General features: G+C 46.4%; 1 protein-coding gene across 1 annotated transcript in view; it reads right to left on the bottom strand.

The window, feature by feature from the left end:
- The window catches only part of LOC135224420 (OTU domain-containing protein 7A-like), a gene marked incomplete at its 5' end in the record, with an annotated part of 176,158 nt that overhangs the window by 102,911 nt on the left and 53,325 nt on the right, over positions 1-19,922 (bottom strand). Inside the window, 2 exon segments of the mRNA XM_064263407.1 lie at positions 3,479-3,665; positions 3,967-4,098. Coding sequence (XP_064119477.1) covers positions 3,479-3,665; positions 3,967-4,098 — 319 coding nt within the window.

Consider the following 19,922-nt stretch of genomic DNA (forward strand, 5'->3'; position numbering starts at 1 on the left):
GTAACGTAAATTCGTTAGTGATTTCGTTGCAGTACATATTATCGTGTTGTGCAAAGACTGTATTATTACGTATTTGTGTAACTTTACGTAAATTAACGTAGTCATGGGTCCCAAGAAAGTTGAAATTCACGGAAAGAAGCGCATGCTGTCTCTGGAGACAAAGATAGAGATCATAAAGAAGTACGAAGCTGGTATGCGATTGAGTGTGATCGCAAAGGAATACGGCCGTAATCCGTCGACAATAGGCACCATCCTTAAACAGAAGGATGCCATCAAAGCAACTACACCATCGAAGGGCATCACTATTTTGTCCAGCAAGAGGAGCCATGTGCACGACGAGATGGAACGGCTGCTCCTCATCTGGATAAAAGACAAAGAAATCGCTGGCGATACAGTAACGGAGACAGCAATCGCTCACAAGGCCAGTGCTATTTTCGGCGATTTGATTGCGCAGGCGGAAGACGAGGGAGGGGAAGGGACTTCAACGCCAACCCCAGAGTTCAAGGCTTCGCATAGCTGGTTCGAGAAATTTCGTAAACTGGGGACTAGCATCCAATTCAGTGGTTGCGGTCATGGGGAGGCTGCCAGCTCGGACACGAAAGCGGCCGAATCATTTAAGAAGACTTTCGACGAGATGATGACCAAAGAAGGCTACAGTTCTCAGCAAGTCTTCAATTGTGATGAGACTGGCCTTTTTTGGAAAAAAATGCCTCGTCGGACGTACATCACGGAGGAAGAGAAGAAGCTACCCGGGCATAAGCCTATGAAAGACAGGCTTACGCTCGCACTTTGTTCAAACGCCAGTGGGGATTGCAAGGGTGAACCCCACTACTGGTGTATCATTCTGAGACTCCTCGAGCCTTCAAGGCCCACAAGGTGCTGAAGGAGAAGCTTCCAGTGATGTGGAGGGCTAATGCAAAAGCCTGGGTAACGAGGCTTTTGTTCACGGAGTGGGTAAATCTGTGTTTCGGCCCGACTGTGAAGAGTTTTTGGAAGAGAAGCGCTCCCCCTGAAATGTCTGCTGGTGTTGGACAATGGCCCTCCCCACCCTCCTGGCCTCGAGGAAGATATCCTAGTGGAGTATTCCTTTGTTAAGATTCTTTTTCTTCCGCCCAACACCACCCCTCTCCTCCAGCCCATGGACCAGCAAGTGATAGCAAAACTTAAGAAGCTGTACACGAAACATCTTTTCAAGAGATGTTTCGACATCATCGATACCACAAACCTCACCTTGCATCAATTTTTGGAAGGAGCATTTCGACATCGTCATTTGCATCCGACTCATTGACCTAGCTTGGCAGGAGGTTTCGAGGCGAACCTTGAATTCCTCGTGGAGGAAACTCTGGCCTGATGACGTATCCGCCAGAAAGACTTCGAGGGATTCGACGTGGGCGAAGCTGGTACTGCAGAGTCAGAAACAGTTGATGATCCCGAAACTGTTTTGGAACCAGATCTTGATGAGATCGTTGCACTCGGCAAGTCCATGGGGCTGGTCGTCGACGAGGACGACATCAACGACCTTCCTCGAGGAAGCACCAAGAGGAGCTTACGACGGATGACCTGAAGGAGTTGGAGGCCATGCAACTTAACGTCGTTCAAGAGGAGTTCTCTAGCAGCAGCGAGGAAGGAGGAGGAGGAGCCTATGACAACGGCAGAAATTAAGGATATTCTAGGCGCTTTTCATAAAGTGCAATTGTTTATCGAAAAAAAGAACACCCCGAAAAGGCTCACACAGGTCGTATGCTTGCGCAGTTCGATGACGTTTGCTTGAGTCGTTTCAGGAACATTGTGAAAAGTAGGCAGAAGCAATCTTCCTTGGATCGTTATTTTTTAGAGGCCTTCAGCATTAGCAGGAGTAAGCAAAAGGAAAGAACCTAACGTGATTAAAAAACAGAAAGTTTGAAAGCAAAAAAGGAAGAACCAAGTGATGAAAAGCAGAACGTTGAAAGCGGTGATGAAGTTGAAATTCTGTAAAAAAAAAAAAAAAAAAAAAAAAAAAAAAAAAAAAAAAAAAAAAAAAAAAAACACTACGTAAACGTAAAAAAAAGTTAAAAATAAAAAAAAAATAAAAAATGTTTACGTAATTTCTAGATTTTTGTAAAGTAAGTGTTAACAGTTTTGTTAAGGTGTTTCGTAAATTTTAGTTTTTATGGTTTTCCTTAAATTTTTTGTGTGTTTTCATAAAGTTAAGTGTACGTACGTACGTACGTTATCTGCCATTTGTCCTCCTCCTCCTCTGCCGCCACTATCGGAGATAGCCTCACTCGAAAGGTAAGCTTCCACATTTTACGTTACAGTAATAATATTTCTTGTACACTAATATACACTTTATTTACAGGTTTTTTATTTTTATTCTTAATTTAGGTATTGAATGGTCCAAATTGTTGTAGTATTTCATTGTTTATAGGTCAATTTAGCTTTATTATGAAATTTAATGGGGTGTTTTTGGAGGGCTTGTAACGGATTAGCCATTTTAAATGTAAAATGTGTTCCAAGATACGAAAAACTCATTATACGAAGGCCGCCTCGGAACGGATTAATTTCGTATCTCGAGGTACCACTGTATATGCATTCACAGTAAATCTGAAACTCTGTGGCATAGACTGACAATTAATTATTATACAGGATAAAACTGAAGAATTGTGAAAAAAAAAATTACAGGCCCATACTCCAAGCAAGGAATAATAACACAGGAATAGTAGTATTTCCATTAAGCCAATGAAACTTACTCAAAATCAGTACTGACAAGTTATGTTTCATTAATATTTTAGAAATGTTGACTTCCTCTACCTTTTGCACAATAAAGGACATTTTAACATAAAAATTTGCATTATTGTAGGTATAACTGCACTTTATCATCAAGGACTTCATAAATTATCAAACACTATGCATAAAATAAACTGATGTCAATGAGGAAATACAATGAAATTTTATGAGTTCTTGCATTCTGAGCTTATGGATCAGTTCATAGTATTCAAGTATGTAATAGGTATATTGAATACACTACTAGTTAAAGAGAACTGTCCTCTTATATTGCATGATACCCAGTATAGTATATATATTACATAAAATATGCATACACAAGTGATTTGTCTTCCAAATCCAGCTTTTAACCCTTTCATGGGCATGGATAAGTTTCAATGAAAAAATAAGAAAAATGTCACAAACATCAAGTCATAAGTACAATACCATAACATCAAATGGGGACTGAGATGAAAAATATTTTCATTTATGAACTGCCCCTTTACAACAAAGCTGCAGCCTATGTGTCATGTTATCAGGAAGGGCTGATGACAGCATTACTTTAGCTGAATAACCAAAATCTGTATGCAAAACACTTTATTAAACTTTGATATATTTTCCAACTTAGGCATACAATATGTACTAATTTGTGACTTACATGAAAAACACCAGTCACAAACATAAGATTTTATTACCATACATGTACTCTGACAACAGAATGAAAATAAAAGCTTACCCATTGCTTAGTCTTTTGGATACTGGGTAGGGATCAATGTTGTTTTTTGCACTCATACTACCATTCGATTGGTTACCCTCTTTCTCGGCAGCAACATTGTCATCTTGTCCACCGCGTGGAGCACTCGATGCAAGCCTAAGAACATTTGCCCACTCAGTGTCCCATTCCTCATTACTATACACTAAACCTGGAATCACACACATGTACATAAGATATGGTAGAAATGTCTTTCTTTTAAACCTAAAATCTTGTAAAATATACTATATTCTAGCCAGAGTCATCAAGGAAGGTGTTTAGGATGGCAGTGCCATGTTTAGACCTGCAAAAGCTACAATTATATTTTTGGGGGATTTATAAAAATCTTGGCAATGCAGCCAAAATTTTTTTTTCTTTAGACCTTTTGATATATATACTTAAAACAATATTGATGGCATAGACCATAGTTGTCACATTACCCAAAAACTTTAAAATAATTAATCAATTCATACCTGTTTCTCTATTTTGTTGTGCAACTTGCCAACGCCAGCGTCGCCAAAGTGGACGGCTGTATTGACTCCTTGTCAAGAATTCATGAAGGGCTTTCCTAAGTGTCAGCAATCGATCATGAAATCCCCACATTCCTGCCATGAAAAAAGTAAATCAACAAAGGTATCATATACCGATAAGAAAAAATAAAAATTCCTCGATAATTTATCGTGTGAATAATTAATTACCTGCTAATAACTCTATAACAATGCACACAACAATTTTTTAATGCTTGAAACTATTGAGTCCGAAGCAGAAATACAAGTTCTCAGGGATCAGTTGACATTTGTAACAAATTCGTCACATTCTTCTATCACGCTGGAATGGTGGCAACACTTCCTACCAGTGGTGTATGGCAACTACCTGCCCATGATATTCAGTGGCCAGCTGATCATCATGTGCATAAAATTTCTCAGCATTTTTGCCCTTCGTAAACAAAGGTACAAGTATGTTTTGTGCTTTATAAAATTATATACTTTAGATAGTGTCATATTGAACACAATGGTAAAAGAAACAGATCTAAAATGTATGCTACTGATGCATTTTCAATGGATTTTTCAAGCGTAACAAATTCATTGACTTTGCCCTTTGAGCATGTATGGATGCCATTTGGTTTTATGGAATAAGGCGACCTTTACAGCACATTTTTTATAATGCATATACCGTAAATTAGATAATGAAAATGAGAAAAGTTGTCCAGATTACGGTCAATATTTTTTTTCCCCAAACCAACAATATTTTGTAATGATATTTTATTGTAGAATACTAATTTCTTATTGTTCCTAAAGATGAGTTTAGTTGTCCTAAATGATCTTTTACAGTAGGGCTTTTATTTTAAGCTTATTATTGTCATAAGTATTATTTTAGGGAGTGATTATAAATGACCCACACGATCCCTCAACCTAGACGAGGGCCCTCAAATATACATTATTGGCAAATACAGGATTCCAGCTAAAGAAAAAATTACAAATTTTCTAAGACAATTTGTATTTTTCATAGCTACAAACCTGAGGTCTTAACAATAGGATAATTTCTAGCACCTAGCTGGATCCGGTAAAAAAGTAGATGAAAGCAAGGAATCTTGTGGTATCTGGCAAAGCATGCGTAGAACGGGCGAAGAATGGTCAAACTCCAAACATCTACGCCAGTCTTTCCCAACTCAGGATGACTTAACAAAAATAGGGGCGGCTAGAGGCGGGCAGTATAACGTTAAGACCTCATGTTTGTAGCTATGAAAAATACAAATTATCTTAGAAAATTTGTCATTTGTTCATACGCAAACAAACCCTCGGTCTTAACAATAGGATAGACTCATACATGGAGGGAGGTATAAGACATCCTAAACCTGCTGGGGGCCTACCCGCCAGTCCAGCTCTGAAAAGAAATAGTTCTTAGAGAGGGACTGAAGCCCATTGAGAAGCTAGATACACTAAAATCTAACCATTCAGAACCTGAGAGACATACAATGATATATGGTATAACCATTGTATAGGGAACCAAAGAAAAACTGTGACTGTCCATAAAACAAACCAGGCCACTAGGATTTGTAGTACTCCCGACTCCTCCTTACCCAGGAACGGAGCCTATGCTACTAAATAGTGGGTAAGATATTGAATACTGCACGACCACACTACCAGTATGACTACCTCACTCACCTGTATCAGACCAGTCCAGCAAATGATGTGTCAATTCCTTAAACCACCCGAAGGAAGAAGGAAAGGTACAAGAGAAAGAAGGAGGCCAGCCAACTCACTCATTCTCTCATCCACACAATCACCTTAGGTAAGATACAAAGGTGACCCGTTAAGGGCAACTATGAGTTACACAACCTGTTGGGCAGCCACCACAGGACCAAGGGAAAATGTGTCCATAGATCTGTGGGCAATCTCTTAAGATAGAAAGGTGAACGTGGACTGGCATAAACAAGTACCAGCGCTCAGCACTCTATGTACAGCCAAGTTCTTTTTGAAAGCCAGAGAAGAACCAATACCCCTAACGTCATGTGCTCTAGCCTGCACAGACGTGGCGATGGAAACATCAAGAGTCAAGTATGCCTACCTGATGACTTCCTGTATCCAAAAAGAGATAGTATTCTTAGACACTTCTTTCTTCATATGGCCTGTACTGACAAAAACCCTGCGGCAGCCTGGTCTAAGGGGCCGAGTCCTTTTAAGATAGTAACGCAGGGCCCGGACAGGCCACAACAAAACCTCTTGAGCATCACCACCCACAAAGTCAGTCAGAGAGGGAATGGAGAACGAAGGGAAGCTGTCATCATGTACCGAGGGATTTTGGGTCTTGGCCACGAACTCCGGAAGAAATTTGAAGGACACTGACTTCCAACCCCTGGTGTGCTTCACCTCATAACTCCGACCGTGGAGCTCTCCTACCCTTTTGGAAGATGCCAAAGCCAAAAGGAAAACTGTTTTAAGTGTCAGGTTCCTATCAGATGAGCGGCGCAAGGACTCATATGGGCTGTTAGTCAAGCTCTTAAGCACCAAGGAAACATCCCACGTTGGGGGCTTGAGCTCTCTAGGAGAAGACGACTGCTCAAACCCCTTAACTAGCAGGGAAAGTTCCCAGGAAGAGGAGACGTCGATACCCTTCAGGCGTAACCCCAAACTCAGAGCCGCCCTGTAGCCTCTAATAGCAGACACAGAAAAACGTTTCTTGTCTCTGAGGAGGAAGGTTAAAAAGTCTGCTATTCGCTGAATATAGGTCGCGAGTGGAGAAAAACCCCGTTTACGACACCAATCACAGTAGATCGCCCATTTGCCTTGGTAAACTGTGGAGGTTGACTTCCTAAGACTGCTGGACATGTGCCCAGCTGACTTCTGAGAAAAGCCTCTCTCTCGGAGGAGATAGTTGATAGCCTTCAACCGTGAAGAGACAGGGATTCTACTGACTGGTGAAACCTTTCTGCATGGGGCTGACACAGGAGATGCCACCAAGGCGGAATCTCCCTCTGAATCTCCGACAACAACGATAGCAGAACTGGAAACCATTCCACCTGAGGCCACAGAGGGGCCGCCAGAGTCATTCTGAGACCCTGTGAACCCAACAGCCTGTTCAGAACCTGACGGATCAAACAAAATGGAGGGAAGGCATACACCTCCAGGTTGTCCAAGGGATGTTGGAATGCGTCTTCTGCCAATGCCAAGGGATCTGGGACCACTGAACAGAACACTTCCAGCTTCCTGTTGTATCGTGTTGCGAAAAGGTCCAGCATGGGTCTCCCCCAAATCTGGAAAAGCCTGTCCGCCACGACTTGATGAAGGGACCACTCTGTGCTGAAGATCTGATCCCGGAGACTGAGTTTGTCTGCGACCACGTTCCGTTTCCCTGGGATATACCTGGCTGAAAGCTCTACCGAATTGCTGATTGCCCACTGGTGAAGCTTGACGGTCAAGGCATGAAGCTGCTGAGAAACTAGGCCTCCCTGTTTGTTCACGTAGGCTACCACCGTGGTGTTGTCCGACATGAGAACGACAGAGTGACCCTCTACCATCCCCCGAAACTCCTTCAGACCCAGGAAAGCCGCCTTCAACTAAAAGACGTTGATATGCTGCTGCTTGTCCTCTAAACCCCAAACACCTGAAGTGATGAGGCCGCCTAAGTGCGCGCCCCAACCTGCGAGGGAGGCATCCGAGAACAGAAGGAAGTCTGGAGGGAGAGAGTGCAGAGGGACGACCTTCAATAGATTCTGGTCGTCCAGCCACCAACAAAGGTCTTCTCTCACTTTCAAAGACAGTGGGACCATAAACAGGGGAGTGTCCCCCGCCGGAAACCAGAATTCCCCCAGTCTCCATTGCAGAGACCGAAGATGAAAACGCCCATGAGGGACCAGCTTCTCCAGGGAAGATAGCACTCCCAGAAGAACCTGCCACTGATGAGCTGACTGATGTGACTTTGAGAGGAAGTTGCGCGCCACAGCCCGCAACTTCTCCAATCTCTGATCCGACGGGAAAACTCTCGCCACTGTCGTATCGATGACCATGCCCAGGTAGAGAATCCTTTGAGTGGGTACGAGGTTCGACTTTTCCTGGTTGACTAATATGCCCAGGTCCAGGCAGAACCGAAGAAGACGATCCCTGTCTTGCAGCAGCTTTTCCCTGGAAACTGCCAAGACCAACCAATCATCGAGGTACCTCAGCAAACGGATCCCCTGAGTATGGGCCCAACTTGACACGAGAGAGAAGACCCTTGTGAACACTTGAGGGGCTGTGGTCAACCCGAAGCACAAGACTTTGAACTTGAAGATCTTACCCGCCAGAGAGAAGCGAAGAAACTTCCTGGACATGGGATGAACAGGGATTTGGAAGTATGCGTCCTTCAAGTCTATCGACAGCATGAAGTCGCCTTCCCTGACGGCTGCCAACACCGAGCGCAGGGTCTCCATCTTGAACCGTGTCTTTCTGATGAAGCGATTCAAGGTGGATAAGTCGATCACAAGCCTCCATCCTCTCGATATCTTGGGCAGCAAGAAGATGTGACTGTAAAACCCTGGGGACGGACGCACTACTTCCTTGTCCAGCATCTTCTGCACCTCCTCCTGAAGAGCCAAGAACTTCAGAGATTCTGGGGGATACGTCTTCCTGAGCTGTTGGTGCTTGCATCAACAGAGGAGGAGAGAAGCTTGAATGGCAAAACAGGTGTATCCCACCCGAAGGGGGAATCTACCACCCACTTCTCCATCCCAGTTAACACTGACCAACGTTGGCCCAACCAATGGCCAGCCAGGCACCCCCTCACCCGTGGCGCAGGAGAGGGAGAGGCGCCCAACCTACCGACGGCCCCCTTGACCTCTGCTCCTAGGGCCTCTTCTTGGTTTAAAGGAACGAGAGCGAAAGGGGCGTTGATCCTGAGACTTGGGCTGTGACGAAATGGAAGGCCCTGCCAAACTCGAGGTCCTCGATGGCCTACCAGGGGAGGATCTCCTCGATTGCTGCTGGACCGGAGGAGGAGGGGGGGCCGAACGTCTCCGAGGGCGGGGCTCTGATTTAGACACAGCCTGGTGCACCAGACGGTCCTTGGTGTCAGCCTGATGTCGGTCTATCACATTGTCGAGTTCGGTCCGTGGAAACAAAAATTGCGATTCTAACAGGTCACTGTTTCTCAAGGCCAGCAAAGACTTGGTGTCGAGTGACCTCTCCATCCTAGACAAAGCCGCGTCCCTCCTAACCAGAAGAGTGGCCCATAAATTGGCACTGAGGTGAGCCAAATAAGAAAACGCCTCACCCCCGGATTGCAAAAGACTGGCAAGCGAGGCGGCACTCACCAACCCATCAGGGGACCTGTCAGAAGCTATCTTGGCAATCACCACAGACCAGAGGTCCAGCCAAGAAACCGTCTGCAACATGGAGGCCGCCGTAGATTCCAAGGCTAAGGCGTCTTGTGGAGATAAGGACGGAGCCACTGACCTCACCTGTTCCAAAGTCAAACCCGGCTTCAGGCGAATTACGTCTGGGTTAAGGTGGCGTGACAACAGAAATGCAGAGTTCGTAGCATAGTGCTTCCTATGTCTTGTGAGAGGGGGGGTAGGAGTTTGGTAGAGCCCCTAAAGCGAAGTGAACCGTCCCGGTCAGAAACAGAGGCGTTAACCTTCTGCAAGACCAACTGAACGTGCCCTGGCAACGGCAGCTGGAGAGATGATTTGGGGTCCTGAGCAGCTCCCACCAAGGCTTCCAAGCAAGAAGGAGTGTAGGACGACCGATCCTGAGTCCTACTTTCATAATTGTTGAACCCACGAATGAGATCTACAACCTCCGAAAAGGAAGACAGAAACTCCTGCGTGTCCCCTTCTTCCTGCTCTGGCACCAGTGACCGACGACGAGAAGGATGTGTAGCCTCCTCTAATGGGTTTTCTTCACCAAAATTCACAGAAGGGTTAGTAGGCAAACAGTCTGAAATCTCTACTAGCCTATCTGGGCTGGGTCCAAGCGTCAGCCTCCGAGACGGACCCACTGAAACATTAGGCACATCACTTACCTCAATAGGTGACTCCAGACGGCCATGAACAGACACAGACGTGGCAGCTGTACGTACGTGAGATGAGGGGGAAACTCGAGCACTCGAGATTGACTGAGAATCCCTTATAGTGGAAGACTTGGAAGCAAGCAAACACTCCGGCTGTACCACCTCTGTGCTCACTATCTTCGACCTCTTGACAGGCGCCTTCAGGTCTTTACGGCGACGAATATGCCTGGGAGAAGAAGGGGCACTACCATCATGTGCACAGACGGGGGAGGTTGCCACATGCTTGCGATGTGCAAGGACGGGGTGGGGGGGTTGCACGTACGAGGTTCGGCAGAACACACATCACTAACACTGCCCAAAACCACAGCACTCTCAGGAACACGTCCGTGCTGTTCCTCCCTCAGCGGCGAAGGAAGGGCAAGATCCTTAGCCTTCCAATGCCTAACGCACCCACGAGGTGTAGAGGGGGGAGAGGGAGAGGGAGAGGGAGACAGCAACAGCTTCTTATGCACACTCTTCTCGGAAGGCGGGGACGAAGCAACGCCTTTCCTACCAGTCCTCCTAACCAATAAGGCAGCCTCTGAAGCACCGCCTGGCATATGAGCTCAGACTGATGTGCCAGAGAAGGCTCCGAAGACAAGGAAGGGAGATGTTTCGAACTGGGCGGCAGAGATGACGTCACATCTAAGAGAGGCAGCTCGGAGGTGACTGGAAGATACGTCATCGATGAGTGACGTCACAAGCGGCGGTGACATCATGACTGCCCCTCTGAGCGAGGGGGAAAGAGACGCCACTGGTGGAGGAATACACAAAGATGGGCCCCGTGATGACAACAACGGGGCTGATGCCACAGCATCACTCCGAGACAAGTCGGCGGCAGACACTGGCGGAGCAATACAAGATGGCCGACTGCTCCCTCCCGTGGAGACGAGGCCGTGGGGGGGGGGGGGGGGTGGGGGGGGGGTGGGGGGGGGATGGCCTGGCTGGACTGGGGAGGGGGGGGTGTGAGCCTCCTCAAAATGCGCTAGCAACCTCCCCAAGGACGGAGTACCCCTAGCCCAAGCGTCTTCCAAATTGCCGCCATTTTGGACGCCTCCGACTCTGGAAGAGAAGGATGAAAAAACCTTACCCTTCTCGGGAATCGAAAAAAATCCCAAAGAAGAAGGGGCTACATTACAAATAATACCCTGGCGACCTCCCGATACTTCCATTGACGAATCAATGGAAGAAAAGGAAGGAGATGCAGGGGCAACGCTACTATGGGGGTTGACTACTGCGGAAGACGAAACATCAGGAATAGGAGTAAAGCCCTCCCAAGAAGGAAGAGTGGAGACTCTCCGACGTTCCCTCTTACCATAAAACTTCCTCCACTGCTCCATAGGCCATGCCCGGCATTCCGTACAAGGATTCGTAATTGTACAAAAATTGGCACAGCACCTACTGCAAGTGATGTGAGGGTCCGTCGCTGATGAAGCCAAGAAACTAAACCACGGAAATCCAGGAATTCCGGGGCACCAACGCTGACGTCGAGAAGGAGCAGAAGGAGAAAGGAAGGAGATGCAGGGGCAACGCTACTATGGGGGTTGACTACTGCGGAAGACGAAACATCAGGAATAGGAGTAAAGCCCTCCCAAGAAGGAAGAGTGGAGACTCTCCGACGATCCCTCTTACCATAAAACTTCCTCCACTGCTCCATAGGCCATGCCCGGCATTCCGTACAAGGATTCGTAATTGTACAAAAATTGGCACAGCACCTACTGCAAGTGATGTGAGGGTCCGTCGCTGATGAAGCCAAGAAACTAAACCACGGAAATCCAGGAATTCCGGGGCACCAACGCTGACATCGAGAAGGAGCAGAAGAAGCCATAATATAGGTAAAAACACACACACACTAAAGGAACGAAACGGCAAAAAACCGGGAAAAAGGCCAAGAGAGGAAATATCCCAACTCTCGTCCCAAGGCGGTAAAGAAAAACTGGCGTAGATGTTCGGCGTTTGACCACTCTTCACCCGATCTACGCATGTGTTGCCAGATACCACAAGATTCCTTGCTTTCATCTACTTTTTTACCGGATCCTACTAAACGCTAGAAATGATCCTATTGTTAAGACCGAGGGTTTGTTCGCGTATGAACAAAAAGTATATCTTAGTTTTACAGACCACTGAGCTGATTAACATCTCTCTTAGGGCTGGCCCGAAGGATTAGATATTTTTACGTGTCTAGAAACCAATTGGTCACCTAGCAATGGGACCTACAGCTTAGTGGGGGATCTGAACCACATTATATTGAGAAATGAATTTCTATCATTAGAAATAAATTCCTCTGATTCTGAGTTGGCCGAGCTGAGAATCGAACTTCACACCACCAGACTGGTAGCCAAGTGCAAAAACCACTCGTCCAAAAAGGAACTTTCCAGCAAAATAAATAAGGAAAATGTGGATGCATGCCATGATAATGGTTAAGATTTTAAAAATTATTTTGTAGGCCTATTATTTAACATCCACAAATTACTCAATAGAACAGTGAAACCTCATTTGTTAAATGTTTATGTCAAATTTTCAGTTTTTCGAACGAAACTTTCGAGAAAATTTTGTATTGTTCGTCGAAAAAAATGCTTGTACTTCAAACTGCCTGATTATCTAGTTTATACTTGTATTTGACAGCATACTGCTTCCTACAAGACAAAACATTAAATTTTTTGTTTACAGTGGACCCCCCATATGCGCGTTCTCCGGATTCACGGACTCACACATTCGCGGATTTCTATTGGGAACGTTTCCCGGCATTATTCATGGAAAATTCGCACATTCACTGTATTTTTCTATGAGAAATATCCACAAATTCCTGGTTTTTAATCAATTTCATCATAAAATGCACTTTTTGTGATAAAACCATTAAAAAAACAAGTATAAACATTCTTAGTGGGTTTTCCTTGAATTTTCAGCATTTTTATAGGGGTTCCAACTATTTGCGGGTTCTAACTAATCACGGGGGGGTCTGGTATGCATCCCCAGTGAATATGGGGGGGGGGGGGCTGCTATATTATCATATAGTTTAATGATAATCATTCGACAAAACAAATACCAAATTTGTAACTAATTTGTATTTTTCATAACTAACAAACCTGAGGTCTTAACATTAGGATTTACTAGCGCCAAGCTGGAAAACCGGTAGGAATTAAAATTACACTTGTGAGATCCAGGGGACTAATGGCATCTATACCAGGTCACGGGGCATGTATACCCAGAATGCCCACGGCTACCTGTGACCCATCAGTTATATTTCTAACCCAGTTTAGACTGCTAGAGGGGTGGTTCGAGGTGGGCCTTTAACTGTTAAGACCTCAGGTTTGTTAGTTATGAAAAATACAAATTAGTTACAAATTTGGTATTTGTTCATACACGAAACAAACCTTCGGTCTTAACATTAGGATAGACTTACTATTGGAGGGAGGTAAGTCTCTACAACTGACTGGGAGTTTGCCACCTTATCCATTTCCGAATATATAGGGAAATTCTAAGAGAATGGACAATGAACCTAGGACCAAAGATATAAGCGGATCTATTGGTTTCCTCCCACTGGGTGTAGATACCATTCTACTGTTTACTCTTGTCCCTTGCGACTGGATCCACCTTCACCCCCTCTTTTCCTTATTATCCAGAGGGGTGTGTTGCTACTGAAAAGTATATCATCAGCTAAGATAGCTTCACAGTATGGCTGACCATCTCACCTGCATCTAGTTCCGTTCCAGCACATGACGGTACTCTCCTTCATATTGCCCGTAGTTAAAGGAGTAGGAAGAAAGTAGTAAAGAAAAAAGACCAGTCATCCCATTCATTCTACTTTCATACCTTCATCTTAGACTAGACGCAAACTGACCCGCCAGGGGCACTGGATGAACTATATCACTTGTTGGGCCGCCACCACTGGACCCAAGGAAAAGGTGTCCAAGGATCTATGGGCAACATCTTTCAAATAAAATGAGGTGAAAGTTGTTTGGCGCTTCCACACGCCAGCTTTCAGAATTTTATCCACAGACATGTTCTTCTTAAATGCCAGGGAAGCACTCACCCCTGATGTCATGAGCTCTAGTCCCACCTGGCTATCTGACCCTCTGTCTTCTGCAGTATAAGCATCTCTGATCGTCTCCCTTAGCCAAATGATATTGTATTCTTGGACACTTCCTTCTTGTTCCGTCCTGTACTTACGAACAACCTCTGGCACCCCGGCCTGAGGTGCCTTGTTCTCTTTAAGTACTCCCTTAGTGCCCTGACGGGGCACAGGAGCATCTCAGCTTTGTCGTTGTCTACAAAGTCTGCCAAGGAAGGTATGGTAAAGGAGTCGAATCTGCCGTCTACTATTGTTGGATTTTGGGTCTTTGCCACGAATTCTGGGACAAACTCACACACCATTGATCTCCAACCTCTCGAGTGCTTTATGAGATATGAGAGGCCATGTAGCTCCCCACCCTTTTGGTTGAAGCCAGGGCCAATAAGAAGACTGTCTTCAGGGTCAGGCTCCTATCCGTGGACTGCCTTAGTGGTTCGTAGGGGGGTTTTGTCAGACTACTCAGTACCTTGGTCAGATCCCAATCTGGGGCTTTTAGCTCCTTTGGTGGGCATGACTCTTCAAAGCTCCTCATCAGCATGGCCACTCCATGAAGACGATATGTCCACTCCTTTCATTCGTAAGACTGAGGCTCTAGAGCAGCCCTGTACCCCTTCACTGCAGATACAGACATATGTTTTTCTGTTCTGAGATATATCAGAAAGTCTGCTAACTGCTGAATAGTGGTACCGAGTGGAGACACGTTCCCTCTACGACACCAATCACAGTATGCTGACCCACTTTCCTTGGTATACTGTCGCAGATGATTTTCTGATATTACCTGCCATCTGAGTTGCTGCTTTCTGCGAAAACCCTCGCTCTCGGAGGAGATACTTGACAGTCTCCACCCGTGAAGCGATAGGGACTTCACCGACTGGTGGTACCTCTCCACGTGAGGCTGACACAGAAGGTTGCTCCATGGAGGTAACTCTCTTGGCACATCTACCAGGAATTCCAGTAGGTCTGGAAACCACTCTGCTTTCGGCCATAACGGGGCTACCAGGGTCATCTTGAGGTTCTGAGACCGCATTACCCTGTTCAGAACCTGACGGATTAGACAAAATGGAGGAAATGCGTACACGTCCAGATTGTCCCAGGGGTGTTGTAGCGCATCTTCTGCTACTGCCTCTGCGTCCGGGACTACTGAACAATACACTTCCAACTTTTTGTTGTACCTGGTTGCGAATAGGTCTATGATCGGTCCTTCCCACAACATGAGCATCCTGTCCACTACCTGTTGGTGTAGGGACCACTCCGTTCCCAGAATCTGATCCCTGCGGCTCAACTTGTCGGCCACTATGTTTCTTTTTCCCGGAATATACCTGGCCTTGATGTCTACCAGGTTCTCTATAGCCCACTGGTGAAGTTGAACTGTCATCACATGTAAACTGCCGAGAAACTAGGCCTCCTTGCTTGTTTGTTTATATAAGATACTACTGTGGTGTTGTCTGACATCAATACCACTGAGTGTCCCTTTACTCTCTCCCTGAATTCTTGTAGAGCCAGGAAAGCTGCTTTCAACTCCAGCACGTTTATATGGAGTTCTCTGTCCTTGCAACTCCATTTTGCTGACACCATCAACTCCTCCATATGGGCTCCCCAGCCTTCTAGTGACGCATCCGAGAACAGCAAGAGGTCTGGGGAGGATTGTTGAAGGGGGACACCCACTGTCAGATTGTCGTCGTCCACCCACCACAGCAAGTCTTCCTCACTTCTGCCGACAAGGGAATTTGCTCGTACGGGTGATCTACTGTTGGTGACCAAAACTCCTTCATCCTCCATTGTAGGGACCGAAGGTGTAGCCTTCCTTGTGGTACTAGCTTCTCCAGGGAGGTTAGGATTCCCAGCACCACCTGCCACTGTCTTGCTGGCTGTGTCTGCTTTCCCAGAAAGGCATTCACCACTTGTTTGCATTTCTCTACTCTTTGGTCTGTCGGGAATACTTTGGCTTGTGTTGTGTCTATCACCATTCCCAGATATTCCAAACGTGACTGGATCCAGCTGCGACTTCTGCTGATTCACCACAATACCTAGGCTGTGACAAAGCTGCAGGAGGGCCGCCCTGTCCCTGAGTAATTTCTCCCTGGACTTTGCTATCACCAGCCAATCGTCCAGATATCTTATTAGCCTGATCCCCTGAGCATGCGCCCACGCCGACACGAGGGTGAACACTCTTGTAAAAACTTGAGGAGACGTTGTCAATCCGAAGCACAGGACCTTGAATTCGAAAGCTTTCCCTGCAAGACTGAAGCGGAGAAATTTCCTTGAAGACTGATGGACTGGTATCTGAAAGTGTGCGTCCTTTAAATCGACTGTCAGCATAAAGTCTCCGATTCTGACTGCTTGTAGAACCGTTTTCGGAGTTTCCATCTTGAAACTGGTTTTCCTTATAAACAGATTCAGCGTTGACAGGTCTATTACTGTCCTCCATCACCCCGTTGGCTTTGGGTACCAGGAAAATCCTGCTGTAGAAGCCTTTTGTCGGACTGCATACTTGTTGCACAGCTCCTTTTTCCATCATCTTCTTCACTTCGTCCTGCAGAATAGTGGCCTTCTGAGATTTGTGGGCATAAATGACGTGGGGTAATGGTTGATCTGTCAGGGGCGGGGTTACCTCGAACGGAATCAAATACCCGATCCTGAGAACATCCACCACCCACTGCTCTGCCCCTAGTTCCTGCCACACCTTCCAGTGATTTGCCAGGCAACCCCCCACTGGTGTGGCCGAGTGATGGGAGGCGCCCATCCTATCTTCTTGAGCCTCTCCCTCTTCCCCTATTGCCCCTTCCTCTGTTGTTTCTATTGTGAAAGGGCCGATGAGTTTATCCTCTTTGGGGAAGAGGGTCTTGTGACTCTATTAGGGATGCTATGTCTCACTGTCTTCTTTCGAGACATCTGCTGTTGTCTTCCCTCCAAAGGAGTAGTTTGACTGTTAGACGTTTTCCTAACTGCCTGTTGCACCAACCTATCGTTAGTGTCCATCCTTCTTCTATCTATCGCCTCTTCCAGTATGACCTCTGGCAACAGTAGTTGCGATTCCAAGATATCCCCATTCCTCATTGCTAACAGGGAATCCAAATCCACATTGCGGCTTAGTCTAGCCAATGCTGCATCTCTCCTCATTAGCAGGATATTTGCCCAAACATTGGCACTTACGTTTGTCAGGTACGCAATCGCCTTGGACCTTGACTGTAGTAATCTAATGAACAATGGTTCATCCACTACTTTCCTTGTTGCTTCCGAGGATGCAATTTTCGCCACTGCTGTTGACCAAAGGTCTAACCAGGACGCAGCCTGAAAGACAGAAGAAGCTGTTGCTTCTAATGTAGCAGCCTCTTGGTACGTCATCGAAGGGCACTCCATTTTAACCTGATCCAAGGTTAATCCAGGCCTTAACCTTACAACATTAGGGTTCATTTGTCTAGACTAGACAGCAAAGGGACCTTCGGTGTCGTATAATATTTCCTTTGCTTTATCATTGGAGGGGGGATAAATTTAAATGATCTATTAGATCTTAAGGAATTATCCCTCCCTGCAATCTTTGCGTTTACGTGTTGCAAGACCGATTCCGCATGACTCGAACAAGGCAATTCATACGACACCTTGGTATCCCTCTTTAGTCCAAACGCCATGTCAATTCCAGGAGGAAGCATACTGGCCGGTGTTTCTGTCTTCTCCGAAAGGCTATTGAATTGACGAATCAAATCAATAACCTCTGCATACGAGGCCAGAAACTCTTGGTTTTCTCCTTCCTCCGGCTCTAGTGTACCACTCTCCGTCACGAGGGATGTTGTCTCGCCTCTATCTTCTGACAGACGGCCCGGAATTCCACGGCCGCCTGCCCCTACGGCCGCGGTCTCTTTGATCTTTGCTGGCCGCTGTTGGCTCGATCCCAGATAGTCAGCAGGGGAACGAGAACGTCTCACTCTTTCTCTGCTCACGGATCTAGAGCGAGAATCTCGCCTAGATCTCCAAGATGAAGGCTCCTTAAGACAGAGGTAAGTTCGTCTCTATTAGCATTGGCATCGTTTTCGAGCGTCGGCGAGCCCGGCCTCGGCCTTCTATCCAGACGGACACTGCCTTCCACGAACGTATCCGCCGAGGTTGCCAACTCTCTATTTTTCGTACTTTTAATAGGAGCCTTATCGTCCTTCGTACGTATTTTGAACGGCCTTAAGGGCGAAACTGGACCTGCATTCCATCCTCTGCTGCACCTTTCACCGCCAACGTCGATTTTACCAGAGGTATCGCAGTTTTTGCGATCCGAACTGGCAACTCCGCCTCGGCCGCTAGCTCGCCGGCCGTCACCTCTCTCGCTTGTTCGGACTCTTGCGAACGGCTTCGTCTGCCAACCTTGTGCTTAATAGCCACTGATTTTCCGACCTTCTTGCTGACTTGGAAATGACAGTCTTGGTCCGAAGAAGAGGAAGAATTGATTCTTCTCCTCTTGGCCCGAGGATCCGCCAGGAACTCCCGAATCCTCCTCCAACGCTTGACTGGCGCTCGCCGTGACGTTATCGGACTTAGCGATGACGCCGAACTAGAGGAAGAAGACGAAGAAGGCGAATCACACTTTTTCTTTTTGTCTCTCTTATTCATTCTCTCCTCTATATCCTGTAATTTCTGCATTACAGTTTGCATTGATGGGTCAGAAGGCGTATTAGCGTCTGGGTGCAGCGAAAAAGGCCGAGAATCGGTCTGTGACGTCATCACGCCTGCCATCTCAGAGTGTGACGTATGTTGTGACGTCATCCCTCTCGTGAGGAGAGACTGAGAGGTTTCTGCTGGCAACCGCACGTTTGCTGCCAAACTACCTCCCACGTTCTGCATCGCTGTAAATACTGAGTGGGATGGTGAAGCCGCGGCATTAATTCCACATAAATTGCAAGCCCGGGGGATGAGGAACATTCAGCGCTGCCGGACCCTGCTGGAACCGTGACGTCATATAATGCGCAAGCAGACCATCCAAGGTTGTTTGGTACGCCTGGTAGGCCTAGCGCTGACCACGTACCATCTAACCTATGCGCTTGAGTAGCAGGAGCCTGGAACAAAGATGGCGGATCTCCCCCTCTGCTTGCTGGGATCAAAGGAGAGTGCAAATTATTCATAAAATTACCCAAGGCCCCTCCTGACGTTTCCGATACAGAACCGCTAGGAGAAACCGAAGGGGTATGAGACAATTCAAAAGCAGGTGGAGAAACATATGGAGCAGCCTGGTTTATTACCGATACAAAAGAAGCCGGTAAGGTTTGGTCATCCAAAGGTGGCGTCACCCCCTTCCTTTTGTATTGGCTTTTCCCATAGAACTTCTTCCACTGTTCCACCGACCAACCGCGACAAACAGAACACGGATTAGTAACCGTACATACGTTTTCCCTGCACCTACTACACGTTGGATGAGGATCCGTCGACACCGAAGTTAGGAACCTAGAACATGGAAAGCCACTGACTCCTGGGCATTTCCTTTGTCTCCTCTTCGAAGCGGTAGACGATCCCGATGTTGAGGCAAAATTCTCCATCATACCACGTATACACTCTTACCACACACTGATCACACTTGGAGAAAGAAAAGGAATGAAAAATAAAAAATGAAATGGATAAAGAACGGGCAAACTGAAAAACCGGCTTTAAATGAGATAGACAGTAACACGTCTTATCTTAAAGGCGGTAGGAAAATAACTGATGGGTCACAGGTAGCCGTGGGCATTCTGGGTATACATGCCCCGTGACCTGGTATAGATGCCATTAGTCCCTGGATCTCACAAGTGTAATTTTAATTCTACCGGTTTCCAGCTTGGCGCTAGTGAATCCTAATGTTAAGACCGAAGGTTTGTT

This window comes from Macrobrachium nipponense, chromosome 20 (assembly GCF_015104395.2).
Source record: "Macrobrachium nipponense isolate FS-2020 chromosome 20, ASM1510439v2, whole genome shotgun sequence".
NCBI lineage: Eukaryota > Metazoa > Arthropoda > Malacostraca > Decapoda > Palaemonidae > Macrobrachium > Macrobrachium nipponense.